At 57.1% G+C, this 13,072-nt stretch overlaps 4 protein-coding genes across 4 annotated transcripts; 2 read left to right on the top strand and 2 right to left on the bottom strand.

Moving 5' to 3' along the window:
* The first annotated feature begins 331 nt into the window (after window positions 1-331).
* Window positions 332-2,845, top strand: B0H64DRAFT_346694 (uncharacterized protein). Its single transcript, XM_062801344.1, has 5 exons — window positions 332-1,037; window positions 1,113-1,593; window positions 1,658-1,753; window positions 1,812-2,110; window positions 2,178-2,845. The coding sequence occupies exons 1-5, from the start codon at window positions 606-608 to the stop codon at window positions 2,817-2,819; spliced, it is 1,950 nt and encodes a 649-aa protein (XP_062655634.1). The 5' UTR covers window positions 332-605; the 3' UTR covers window positions 2,820-2,845.
* A 1,115-nt stretch (window positions 2,846-3,960) lies between these two features.
* Window positions 3,961-7,818, bottom strand: B0H64DRAFT_426328 (uncharacterized protein; the record flags this gene model as incomplete). Its single annotated transcript, XM_062805729.1, has 2 exons — window positions 7,693-7,818; window positions 3,961-7,458 (listed from the first exon to the last, which is right to left on the bottom strand). Exons 1-2 carry the CDS (start codon window positions 7,726-7,728, stop codon window positions 3,961-3,963), a joined length of 3,534 nt encoding a protein of 1,177 aa, XP_062655633.1. The 5' UTR covers window positions 7,729-7,818.
* A 1,937-nt stretch (window positions 7,819-9,755) lies between these two features.
* Window positions 9,756-11,825, top strand: B0H64DRAFT_364776 (ribosomal protein S5 domain 2-type protein). The gene is made up of 2 exons (XM_062801849.1): window positions 9,756-10,412; window positions 10,467-11,825. Exons 1-2 carry the CDS (start codon window positions 10,129-10,131, stop codon window positions 11,680-11,682), a joined length of 1,500 nt encoding a protein of 499 aa, XP_062655632.1. The 5' UTR covers window positions 9,756-10,128; the 3' UTR covers window positions 11,683-11,825.
* Window positions 11,822-12,990, bottom strand: B0H64DRAFT_466641 (uncharacterized protein; the record flags this gene model as incomplete). Its single annotated transcript, XM_062807697.1, has 3 exons — window positions 11,822-12,703; window positions 12,780-12,837; window positions 12,891-12,990. 3 exons carry the CDS (start codon window positions 12,988-12,990, stop codon window positions 12,106-12,108), a joined length of 756 nt encoding a protein of 251 aa, XP_062655631.1. The 3' UTR covers window positions 11,822-12,105.
* Between the last annotated feature and the right edge of the window lie 82 nt (window positions 12,991-13,072).

Raw genomic sequence — 13,072 nt, 5'->3', positions numbered from 1 at the left:
CTATACAAATATCAGCCTGCTATGCGGTAATGTCATCCCATATTTCCAGACTATAGAAATGGGCACCCTGCGGAAACTCTGTACCTAATGCCCCCCAATTCTACGGCCCGTGGTCTGCTTTGCCGTCGGAAAAGGATTCGGATAGTGGAGGTGTCTCGGACTGTCAGACAGTCTCTTTGCATACTACCCAGCCACTTTCCCACCGCGGTTAAAGAGGAGCGGATGGCAAATGCGCCAATTCCCGGAAAGTTATTTCGCTTGACTGGCTGTGGCTGAACCCGCTTGTGTTACGCCTCACGTCATCCTCCTGCACGGTTGTGCCACAGGCGAACGCCAGCCGGGAGCCTGCAGATCTATGTCAGGGATCTATCTCAGGGGTTGGTGAGGTGGTCGTTCGTGCGCGGCGCCGAGAGCCGCCGACTTCGTAAAATATCCTCATTTTCTTGTTTACCACCATCTTTCAGGTTGGCCTCTTCAGAACTTCATCCACATTCAAAGTTCTTGCTCAAACCCTCGAACTGCCTGCTGGGACGTATACTACTAGCCTGGGTTATCGCAACGACTTGCACTCAACCTGCTGCCCCGTACACCCCGGGCCGGTGGCCATGACGGCGTCATCCGAGTCGGTGGTAGCCTCGAAGGGTCCGCTCGTCCTAGAATCCTCCAGTCCACGCTCTCCGTCACCCCCTCTTCCGTCGCAAGCTGGCCGGGTTTCGGAATGGTGGGCGCAGGCATGGCGAGATACCCACGCCGACTTCAAAGCCACGACGCCCGCCGGGTGGCGCCAGGCATTGCTACGGATTATTTTCTCTTGTCTTACGATGGGCCTGTTGGGTACCGTGATATTCGTCACGGTCCTATTCGCAGGACTCTCAGGTAGCGCATGGTATGGTTCGGCATGTCGACCGGACGACTCGTTTAGCGTGTACCAAGGCTTTGACTACTGGCGGATCGATGGCTTTTTCCAGATTACCCTTCCTTTAATCGGGCCCCTTGACTTCACTCAGGCCAAGGTTGTCGACATCATCTGGGATCTGGTAAGCAAACAGCCAAAGCCATGGTCCTAAATCCCTCATGTCTGAAGCCGTGGCTGATTACCACCTTCTCAATAGGCCGTGGGGAAAGGCGGACAGGCCTTTTTGGCTTTCTTTTCGTGGAAGGCCTTTTCTACCTACGTCAGAAGCGCCATGCATACCGGTCCTGTCACGTACAGCTCCTTCTTCGCCGTCTTTCTTGAAAGCGACGCCTCCCCGATGTCGACGTATCGGATCACACGAGACTTTACGACAAGGGGGCCGCTCCGCTCCAAACTGGCCATGGCCTGCATCGTTGCGACCATGGCTTTTATTATCGCATGGCCTACCCTCGCCAGCGCTATGACAGGTTATGCGCCGGCTACCCAGGCCTTTGTCCTCGATATCGAGAATAATCTCATATCTTTTGGTAGTTTCACTACAGTGGCCTATGTCATCCACGATGGGCAGCGGGTCAACCGCACCAAAGATTATCTCGTCCCATACGAACATAGAGGCCGGGCATATGGGTGCCGCTCTGGCGATGACGATTGCGTTTACAGTTCTAGTACATATTATGGTGAGCCAGCGGAAGCCGTGTACCCCTTTGTCCCGTCTATGCAATTCGTTGACGAGAAGCAAAGACGAGCCATCGATAGACCCAGACGGGTGGATTACCGATTACTGCGGGGACGACGTGGATACACCAGCGTGCTCTTTATTGGCAGCCGTCTCAGAATGTATGTCAAGGATAAAAGGGTTGGTTGAAGCGACTATTCTAACTCTCACTTGATCTAGATACCAAGGAATACGGCTTTCTGGCTCTCGATAAAGCTGGCAACCTCAACGACATTGAGACTAGGTGGATGAACCAAACTATCGGAAAGCCGGCTCTTAATATTTCTGCTTTCTACGTACCTCCCTACGGGGGCGCTGGCTATGGTAGTGGTTATTACGGATATAACTGGACCGACCCTCGAACGAACCAAACCCCGTATAATGTCAGCTCCAACCGGGCTTTCATGACGCTTTCTGGCAATACCGCCTACAGCGTGGAATACGTTGAGAAGAACGGCACCTGTCAAGGGGTTGGTAACGTAAGTGAAATACCGAGTACACCCCGTGTGGCCCACGCACTTCGCTTACCGCAGCCACTCGTGGCAGACATACCAATGGGGTTTCTCGTTCCTGCAGTTATTCATTGTCGAATTACTCCTACTGCTATGGATCGCGGTGATGTATACCATGTGGTTAAAGGGGCATCTCGATCTGAAACAACGGCACGGGGGCGAAGTGCCGGCCAAGTTCAAAGCGGTGCTCGAGCTGGCCGCGGCCCTCAACCACGGACTTGCGGATATCGGCGAGCCCCCCGACGGCCTAACCAACCGACAGCTCGAGCGCTACATCTCCAAACAGCTGAACGGCGGCAGAGTCGCGATGGAGATGCCATCATCAGCAAGCGGATACAGCTTTCGAAAGGGCGCATGGGGCTGGATCAAGAGGATCAAGAGGGAGAAGTGGTGGGTCGTATTGTTTATGGTGGCCGTCTTCATCTCGGCATTCCCAGCCGTATGGTTGCGGCCCTTGATACCGTTCGCCTTTTTTGCGATTTTCGCTGCTAGTGTTATTCTGGCACTCGCCATCGGGCGGACTAGGGCAAGTCGAGTGTTTATTTGCCTAGCTGGTCTCATTATTTCTCTGTGCTTGGTCGCCGGCGCAGGATTTGCAGTTACTACTTGGTCTCGCGTACGAAGCATAGACAGGGAAGGAGACATTTATGCGAAATTTCGGGATACTTTAATGTAGATAGTTGAATAGGATGTCAGAGGAGAAGATATATTTTCAACAACAGACTATTTACTAGCAGTCACAGGTTCAATTCCTCGCCAATCCCTTACTATACACCGAGCTCCTTATATATGAGGACAAAGGATAAATGGAAACAAATCCCTACCGATTCTCCGTCGTTGATAACAAGGAAAGGGAGGCGCCGGCGCGAGGGTTGGGTTACCGAGTATAGCCCCGCACTATCTCGACCACAATCACCCCAGTTTCAACGACCCATGGCCATCGGAGGTACATACCTAATGTACGAATTAACACCTAGACGGTTCAGGTCGCTGGGGTAAAAGTCAGTGGGGTGGGCCAGGACAGTGGCGAACGAGGAGGGCAACCTTGAGCCGCACGTGTAGTCCCCCAAACTATGCTCTCCTCCTTAGAGCGGGGGACCAGTGGCAATCAAGCCACTGACGCAGCAACCAACGGACGGTACTTGGTACTTGACAAAGCAACAGTGATGTTGGCGTTGATCACTCAGGACATCGATATCACTCGACCACCAACCACGAAACCAACCATTGTGCAAGGCCATTATCCATCATTATTTTATAGATGTATAATACATAGCCAAGAAATTCGCTGCTATGCAGAGTGGAGATGTGTGTAGTCTTTTACAGACGCAAAGGCCCGGGCCGTTCGCCCAAAATCCGTTCCTATCCCGCCCGTCCGGATCCCAACCGAGGCCCGTCCCATGCTCCCGCCAGAAAAAAAGAGCAAACCCAAGCCGCCCAAACCGAGCCTCACGCACACGTAGTCGGGGCCCCCGGTGTACTCTATCCGATAAAACGCCCCGCTGACCGATATCCCCATTTTTTAACGTCCCGCGCGACATATGAACAGACACAAGGAGAAAGAGGAAAAGCTGCCCCGACGCATTCCCCCGTTTTGCTGCCCAGTCCTTCCCAGTGATGATTGACCCTTGATTTTATCTTTGATTCCCTCCCCCCTCGATTAACTCATCCCAATACAGCCCAACCGCCAGTTTCGTGTCGCACAGGGGGTATCATCCAAAAAACAAAGCGGGCTAGGCTGAAACGTGGGAAACAGGCCGGACAAACGAAAATAAGGAAAGGAAAGAAAATAAGAAAGAAAAGCGGCCGAACGAAGCTTAAGCGGCAACACCAGCCTCGGCGGTATGCGGGCCACCTAGTAGCTCCAGCACCTTGTTGACCACGGCGCTCGGGTAACCACGGGTGAGCATCTCACTAACGACGACCTTGGCGCCCTCGCGCTCCTGGACGGACAGGAAGGCCCTTGTCATGGCCTCGTACGTGCTGGGCTCACGCTTGGATAGACCGAGAGCCGTGTAGATCTCCTTGGCCTTGACGATACGGTCCTCGGCGGCCCAGCCGTGGATGAGGGTGTTGGCGACGTAGGGCGTTAGCTCGATGCGCCTGGCCCGCATGTCGGCGAGCACGGGCTCGGTTGCGCTGACCTGGTGATTGGCGACCATGGCCTCGAACAGGGCCTGGTAGAGGCAGGGGTGTGCGGGCACAGTGCGGTCCTTCATGACGGTGTCAAACACACGGCGAGCACCCTCCATGTCGTGGAGGATGCAGCCACGGGCGTGAATGAGCGAAGCGTAGTGGACGGCCTCGGGGCGCTGGCCGGAAGCACGGATCATGTCGAGCACAGCCTCGGCAGCCTTCATGTCGACGGGCTCCAGGGTGGCGTGGGTGTCGACGAGGAGCTTGAAAGTGTGGGCGGTGGGGGCGATGCCCTTGGCGTTCATGCGCTCGTAATACTCCAGAACCTTGGCCTTGTCCCGCTTGGTCGTCAGGAAGAACTGCATCATGCTGTTGTACGGCGCCGGCCGTGCCTTGTAGTTCGGCATGGCCTCCATCTCGTCAAACAGCTCCTCGGCGAACTTCTCATCGCTGACACGGCAGAGCGCGTTGACAATGGTGCCATACGTGACCGAAGTCGGCTTGATTCCCAGCGCCCGCATCTCAGCGAAGTAGAAGAGGCAGTCATCGATGCGGCGTGCCTTACCGAGCTTGCCAATCAGCGCGTTGTACAGAAACGAGGTTGGCTCAACACCTTCCGTCTTGGCGCGGATGAAGATCTTGACGGCCTCGGAAGCCTCGTCAACAGTTTTGCCAGAATCCCGCAGCGTGGTGATGTAGAGACCGTAGGTGTTGGCCGAGGGCGTGGCGCCCATGGCCAGCAACTCCTGATGGTAGTCTTCAGCCAGGGACCTGTGGCCCTGGGTGAGACAAGCGCCGACCATGGCATCCAGAATCGAAGACCACCCGTAACGAACCACGGGGAATTGGGGGAGCAGTGGAACATCGCTGCGCGCCATGGCGAGAATCTCCTGGCACAGGTCGAACTTCTCCTCCTTGCCGGCGGCCGAGATCAACTTTGCGTACACGATGTAGCGAGGATGGCGACCGGCACGGCGCACGTTCCGAAAGCGGGAGAGCGCCTCATTCAGCTTCGACTTGCGGCCAAAAGCACCTTCCAACTCCTGTGTGATGGCGAAGGATCCCTTGACGTCGGTGTTGTGAGCGTACGGGTCGAATGCGTTGTCTTCTTGGTGAGGGACCACAGGCGTCTGGGGATACGGTGAGGCCGGGAAAGACTGGGGAACGTCAGGGGCGGTGCCGGGGTTGGTCCGAGGATCGAGAATGCCCCGGAGCGTCATGAACGTCGTGATGAATTCGGCGCCTTCCTCAATCTCGTCGGCCAGCTGCGAGTTGTGGTCGCGGATCCGTTGGAACATGTACTCGGCCTGGGTGAGGCCCTCGACAACGTGGCCAGAGCCAATCATGGCAACCGCGTACATGGCTGTGGGCTCAATGAACGACGAAGTCGGCTTGACCTCGGGGTTGCAAAGAACATCCCAGTACCGAGCAGCGGCTGCGACATCGCCTTGACGAACGCTCATGGCAAGCAGGGCGACTGCCGAGGAGGAGGCGTTAGCTGGGGCCAGGTTAGCGAAAGCAGCCACGGCGGTCTGCTTGTCGCCGCGGTCAGCAGCAGCCGTTGCGAGGTCGTCCATGGCCGAGCTTCTGGCCTCGCTCTCGATCTGCTGGGCCCAGTGAAGGGCTCCCTTGTGGATGCCCAGGTCAATATAGCCCTTGACAAAGCCGCCAGCAACGATGGCGTCCTTGATGTCGGCAGTCTTGGCATTGTACTCTTGTACAATCTTCTCATAGAATTTCATGGCACCTTCAACCTTGTCCGCAACGATGTACGCTCTAATGACAGCCGCGTAGACCTGGGCATCGAGGCGGTCATTCAAGGTTTGCTCACCCTTGTCGTTCCCCATGGCCAAATTGCGGTACTCGTTGTAGCACTCGACAGCACTGACGAGGTCCCCGGTGGTGGCAAAGGCGGAAATCATGGCAGGGAAGGTGGCCGCAAACGGGACGGTCCGGCTGGACTCCATGTGCTCGAACAGCCGGAGCATGTCAGAAGTCCGGCCGGTTTGGGCGCAGGCCGAGATCAGCTGGTGGTATGTTTCGGACGAATACGCCGCCTTGTTCGCCGTGACCGAGGACGTGAACAGCTTCATGGCCAGGTCCAGGCGGTCATCCTCGACCAGGATAGCGTGTTCCAGTTCATGCGATGCAAACATAAACTTGCCAGGTTCGTCCATGCCACCGAAACGCAGCCTCTTGTCCTCGAGGGCCTGCTTGAGCGAAGCAATCTCAAGGGAGCGCGACGCGAGGAGGCCAACGAGGATGTCATACGTATCGCTATCGAGGGAGACATTTCGGCGCAGCATGTCTGCGTAAACGTCTAGCGCCTTGGTGATGATCTCCCATTTCTCCGAGGGGAGGTGGATGGCAGCCATGAGCAGGGCATTGTACGCTGATGCGATGGGGCGGACACCACCAACCAGCATGGCCTCGAAGACGGCTGGGATCTCAGCATATCGTCCAGTCCCGGAAAGACTGGCCAGATGGTCGGCGTAAGTCCGAGACTGGGGGTCGATCGGAGGCGTCAGGGTGCGAGACACGCTGGCACGAGTCTGAATGCTAGAGACTGGAGAGGCAGTCCGCGACCGAATTTCTTCGGCCAGCTGCTCTGCCAATGCCGGTGAAGTCGCGCGGAGAGATTCGACCTTTTCCTCGAGCTCCTCCAGCTCTCTGCGGGCCTCGATCTCTCGCTCGATGGCGGCGTCGATGTGGGCCAGCGCTGCCTCGGCCTCTGGCGGGACGGCCGGGGTTTTCGAGACATCATCGTGGCTGGCAGATTGCTCGGCATCGAGGGCGAGGGTCTTGGCATCGGAGCCAACGAGGACGGAAGCTGTCGTCGGCTTCCACTCGATGGGCTTCGGGAACTGAAACTGGACCCACTCCTGGTCAACCTCGGCGCCGTCATCCGACTTTTGCAGCTGCTCGAAATAAGCATCGAGTCCACCATGGTTTCCGGCCTTCTCAGCGCGCTGCTCTAGCGAGCTCGCAGCTGGAAGGCTGGCAGTGTGAAAGGCGGACTGGAGCCCGAGGCTGGCGAGACGGCCGACGGGCGCGGCATTGCGGCGCCGCGCAAACGACGGCCGGTTCTGCGCGTTTAGAACATGGGGATGTGTGGCAGCGACGACCGATTGGGCGTAGCCGTGGGTGAAAGACTTTGTAAATCCTTGTCGGATAAAGCTCTGGAAAACCGACGAGTAAACGGAGGGCATTTAGGAAACACCTGGGTGAAAAGGGTTCTAATCGGAAGAAAATTGTCAGTAGGGGCTCAAATGATGCTGTCGAAGTTCGTGCGTGCAGTGGTCCGTCGGTTCAATTTGGCACTCCCACGGAACGAGGCAGTGCGGGACACGCGACTCGAGCATGGAGAAGTGGAATTGGAGAAAACGGATGATGAGGCACGAATCAAGACTTACAAGGGGAGATTGAGTGATGCGTAGTTGCAGGTTCATTTGACGACAAGGCCGTCAAACAAACGCGCTAATGGTGATTGAAAAGTTTGAGGTTTTGGAATAGTGAGGGCAAGGGAGCGAGGGCGTGTGGGTGGGAGTGTGGCTGTCAAATATTACGCACCTCATCTGTTTCCTGGGCCCGGAGCTAAAACGGGTTTGTGGGGCATGTATTCGCGAAACTTTTTCTTCCCGTTCAATGGCGGGTGGACTCGGAAGGCCCTTAGTCAGAAGGCGGCCTGCGGCTCCAGCTTTGATTAACACGCAGGGAAGCTCGTGGTTGCTGGGTTTTCAACACAGTTTCTTGCTTTTCTTCAAAGTGTTGCAGGAAGCCACTCACTGCCACTCCCCGCCGATGTTATTATCATTGCCCAACGATGGACACAGAGTTGGGACGAAGTCCGCGATTCAATGTCTGTTTTTTTCCTAGCCTTATTCTGCCTCCAAACAACGGCCAACGTTAACGGCCTCGTTACAAAGTATCACTCTTGAGTTCCCCTCCCAAAGAATGGACAGATGGCGGGCCGGGACAGGCCCTTGCCGATCGAGAATGGGTGTCTTGCTGCAGGGCATTTCACAACCCCGTCTCTGCCTCATGGCAACGGCATCCTTCCACACCTGGATTCCCAGGGGATGACGAATGAAGCTGCCGTGGCGGATGCCTCGGAGGCGGGCTGAGCGGGGCCACCTCCGGGCCACGTCAAAAAACGAAGAGAAACCGGACACAATGGGCGTGGAGGATGGTGTGGGGTCGGCATTGCGGTTCCCGCCTGGGGCAACCGGGGTCTGCCAGCGCCCGAGCTGCTAAACTGTTAGCGCTCTAGCGTCTCAAAAGTCCCTTGAGTACTCAAAAATACCTAAAAAGTACTTTTTCAAGCCCCGGATTTTACGCCCAGTTAACAGACCGAGCGTTCGGAACTCGCACTTGATGAACCCCGACCGCAAATTGCGGAGCAAATGAAGTCGTCACCGACCGGCTGGGAAATGGGTGCCTGGGTGCCTGCCACACCCCAAATCGACAGGGGTTGTCACCTGGGAAATGAGAAAATTCTCGAACACCAAAAGCATGAAAAGGAAGCACAGCGAAACTCGAAGTTTGTCATTCCCGCTCGTTCGAGCCCACGAACGACTCGAGGTGGAGCTTAACCATCCCCGATTGAGCATGACAAGGATTTCAGACGACATACATACATACAACACTACATACAGACCGCTATCCTAAACTAACCACACGTACATATTACAGACATACTGTGTAGTTTTCAGCGATAGCGAACGGTGTGTTGTTCCGTGGCGGGGGTCGGTGGATCGTCCTGGGTGGTCAAACGTCTTTGGGTGCGAGGTTGCTTTCTTCTCCCCATACACTCCAGGCAGGAAAAGTATGCCACGCAGATGACCTCGATTTTCCGGTGGGAAAGCCCCTGGTCATCATGCGACTTCATTATCAGATCGCCCGGCCTGAAGAGGAAGGATGGTGGGGTGCCTTGGGGAGGTCACATGTGCCTGAGCCGACGAGAATTTGTCGTGACGAGTCGGCTTGACGTCGCAGCCGGGTTTAACGACCAGGGCGGGCATCCACCGGCCCGGCGCCGCGAGCCTCGGATCCGACCCCACACCATCCCCCAGCCCGCCCGCGCCCTCGGTCGATCAACGGTAGACCGGCTTTTCCCGCTGGCCCGGACAACATACCCAGGAGCCAGCCGCTGGCCCAAGCGCGACAGTGAGTGAGACTTGGACTCGCTTCGAGGTTCAGCACGCGATGCACTTCCGCCCTTGCAAAGCTTTACGAGTATGAAGTAGGAAGTACGAAGTACGAAGTATCAAGTCGAGAGAGCCTGATGAAGACGCACTTGGCCGGCCTCTTGAAATCTCGGAAAGATGTTTCGAAAACAGGGCGGGCGCATGGCGCATTCCCGCATTTGCGTTGCCTGTGACTTCGCCTTCTTCAAGCTCCGCTGAGTAAGGAGGCAGACAAAGTCGGGCTGTCAATGCAAATCTACGAAGTACTTCGTACCTTCAGCCCGTTCAGCTCTCTGCCTCATGTAAAAATGGACCAGAGCTGTCATGGCGGCCGGCGTTGTCTAAGAGCCCCGCATTTCCACAAGTCCCCGCCCCGCAAACGGCCAATTTACCCCTCGCTCAAGGGTTGGGCAAGAGAAGCTTCATGGCACAAATCCGGAGGTCAAAAAGAGAAGAGCAAGTCGGGTTGCAGCTACGTTGAGCACGGCGAGTTGAATCCAAGAACAGCCGTTCTCAACTTTTGGTGTTAAGCTGCTTGTTCTCGGCCGTGGCCCCTTTCCTCCGATTTCTTCTTTTTCTTTTCTTATCTTTCTATATTCCCCATCCATTGTTTATTTCCTAAATTTCGAAACTCTCGCCACATTCCCATCCCCAATTGAAAATATGGCTACCAGCTCTAGTAGCTCAGAAGACCGGACCGTTGTTGTCTCGGCGCCTGGAAAGGTGCTTCTGGCCGGCGGCTACATTGTCCTGGACCGGAAACACACCGGCCTCGTCTTTGGCCTGAGTGCCCGCATCCACGTCCTCGCCCAGGAGATACACACCAGCGCCGGCGTCCATCTCAGAGAGATTGTTGTGCAGAGTCCACAATTTCTCAATGCTACGTGGAAATATGGCTATCACCTCGTCGAAAACGGCGGTGGTATCAAGGTTACTCAGCTGCAGTCGTTGGTGTCCCCTCAACCTTTTCCCAGTGTCGCACTCCCACTCACACTTCGCAGGGGCATTCCGGTCGAGCCAAACCACTTTGTAGAGACTACACTCAGCTACGTCCTCAGCTACATTTCCCAAGTGGACAAGACCCGCGCCTCACAGGGCTTCGAGCCCGCCTCCCTCCTCGTCCTCGCCGACAATGACTACTACTCCAAGCCCAAGCAGCCCACCACCACCACCGCCACCAACACCAACACCACCGACCGACCCTCCTCCAGCTCCTCGGCGGACGACCCCATCCCCCCTAGCACATCTGAGAAACAGGGCGACACCTCCCTCGCCGCAACCACCTCCACAACCACCACCACCACCAAAACCGCCCCGCCGCCGCGCCCCCGCTTCCGACATTTCGGCACGACCCTGCGCGACGCGCACAAGACGGGCCTCGGCTCGTCCGCAGCGATCGTGACATCGCTAACCGCCTCCCTGCTCGCGCATTACCTGCCCCCCGCCCTCTTCGACCTAGCCACGCCCGCCGGCCGCCGCGCGCTGCACAACCTGGCGCAGGTGGCGCACTGCGCCGCGCAGGGCAAGGTCGGCAGCGGCTTCGACGTCGCCAGCGCCGTCTACGGCTCCAGCGTCTACCGCCGCTTCAGCCCGGCCCTGTTGGCCGCGCTGCCGGCGCCCGGGGAGGCCGGTTTCGCGGCGGCGTTGGTGGGGTTGGTCGATGGGGACGGGTGGGATTGTGAGGTTAGGAAGGAGGGGGTCGGCCTGCCGGCGGGCGTGGCCATTCGGATGTGTGATGTCGATTGTGGGACGCAGACTGTCAGTATGGTGAAGAAGGTGCACGCGTGGCGGGATGCGAATCCCGAGGCTGCCGCGGCGGTGTATGAGCGGTTGCAGGGCAAGGTGGATGAGTTGGCCGAGGTGATGGCCGCGGGTAGGGTTGGGGAGATCGGGCGGGTGATGAAGCCGTTTAGGGAGCTGATGCGGACGATGGGGAGGGACTGCGGTGCTGCGATCGAGCCGGACAGCCAGGAGGAGTTGCTGGATGCGTTGGAGGGGGTGGAGGGGGTGTTGGGGAGTGTGGTGCCTGGGGCGGGCGGGTACGATGCGGCGGCGGTGGTCATGCGGGATGATGAGGCGACGGAGAAGAGGGTGAAGGGGTTCTTGCGGGAGTGGAGCAGGGCTCACGAGATCCAGGTCCGGCTGATGAAGGTTAAAGGAGAGACAGAGGGTGCCAGGATGGAAGACCCAAGCGAGTTCAAGCTGTGGATTCAGTAGCTCATGGTGGGTGTGGTGGAGGGTGATAGAAAAGGAGCTTCAAGTTCTCTATATATACAGACTATAGGAGCATTATCATACCCGACAGACAACTAGGTAAGCGGAAAAGGTTTTGGAATAGACCCAATACATTCCAGCCAACGCTCTATTTTCTCTAGTACTGTTGATGATGATGTTTTTGGAATTAAGTTACCAAGCCAAATGCCTGCACTCAGCAACAGCATAAGCTCCGACCTGCTCATACGACCCTCCCCTCCGTCCACAAACCTTTCATTAAACCCAACGCTTTTTGGTTCCCAGTACATTATCCAACCCCCCCTCGGCCATAAACCAACAACTTAACCAACATAACGAAACATCCTCCCACCTCACCCCGCAAACGACATAAACCAACGAACCATTCCAGCCCACCCTTCACAACCCTCACACACCCCTCTTCCCCCTCGAAGCCGGCGACAGCGGACTAACCGGACTGCCCATCTGAAACTCAAACTCCATCCCCCAATCCACACCCCCCGTCACACCATCATCCAACTCCAACGGCGACACCGTCATCGCCGACCCCGCAACCGACGACACCACCGGCCCAAGGGGCGGCATCACCAACTCCGGCGCCGCCGGCGCTGCCCCGACATGCGAAACCCCCGACGGGTTCCCAAACAGCAACAGATCCAAATCATTCATCGACACCGACATCCGCTCCGCCCCACCCCCACCACCACCACCAGCAACACCCAACATCCCCCCCAACGCACCGGGGCCCGTACCAACGGTGCTACTACTCCTTAGCGACGAAGACCCAGACCCCTGGCGCGAGGGATTACCACCGGGGATAGGGATGGGGATGGACAGGCGCGGCGGACCCGTCGGCGCCATCGAGGGGGAGAGGGAGAGGGGCCCGCTGGCGCGCGAGCGGAGTGGGTGGTGGTGGGCGGGGAGGGGCAGGAGGGTGTCGGTGTAGGCGTCGGCGTGGGCGATGCCGAGGCGGGAGGCGGCTGCTTTTTCGCGGAGGACTGAGATTCTAGGGGGTGGGCGGTTAGGTTGGGGGTTTGGTTGTGAGGGTGTTACTGCGAAGGAAAGGGGGGGGGGGGGCGTACTCGTCTTCGGTTAGGCCGGGGATGATGGTGGCTTCTCTTTTGAAGTCGAAGGTTCGGACTGGAGGGTTGGTTAGGATGGGTTGAGTGAGTGTGAAGCGGGGTGGGAAGGACGTACGATTTGAAGTTGGCGCTTCCTGCGACGTAGGCCAACCATCTCTTGTAAAGACGAGTAGAGTCTCTTGACTTCGGAGTAGACGGTCATGTTTACCATAGTGATGAAAGGGTGTGGTAAATTAGGTTGAATGGTACAAGCTGGACGGGAGATAGGAGAGGATTCCGAGAAATATATCGAG

This window comes from Chaetomium fimeti, assembly GCF_033439085.1.
Source record: "Chaetomium fimeti strain CBS 168.71 chromosome Unknown B0H64scaffold_7, whole genome shotgun sequence".
In the NCBI taxonomy this organism is placed as follows: domain Eukaryota; kingdom Fungi; phylum Ascomycota; class Sordariomycetes; order Sordariales; family Chaetomiaceae; genus Chaetomium; species Chaetomium fimeti.
This window is presented reverse-complemented; position numbering and strand designations above follow the sequence as displayed.

Bases quoted from the DNA above. Each gene is read 5' to 3' on its own strand.
- B0H64DRAFT_364776 (XM_062801849.1), top strand. From the start codon at position 10,129: ATGGCTACCAGCTCTAGTAGCTCAGAAGACCGGACCGTTGTTGTCTCG. The intron at 10,413-10,466 runs GTTGGTGTCCCC...CACACTTCGCAG, and splicing joins AAGGTTACTCAGCTGCAGTC to GGGCATTCCGGTCGAGCCAA.
- B0H64DRAFT_346694 (XM_062801344.1), top strand. From the start codon at position 606: ATGACGGCGTCATCCGAGTCGGTGGTAGCCTCGAAGGGTCCGCTCGTC. The intron at 1,038-1,112 runs GTAAGCAAACAG...CCTTCTCAATAG, and splicing joins TCGACATCATCTGGGATCTG to GCCGTGGGGAAAGGCGGACA. The intron at 2,111-2,177 runs GTAAGTGAAATA...CACTCGTGGCAG, and splicing joins CCTGTCAAGGGGTTGGTAAC to ACATACCAATGGGGTTTCTC.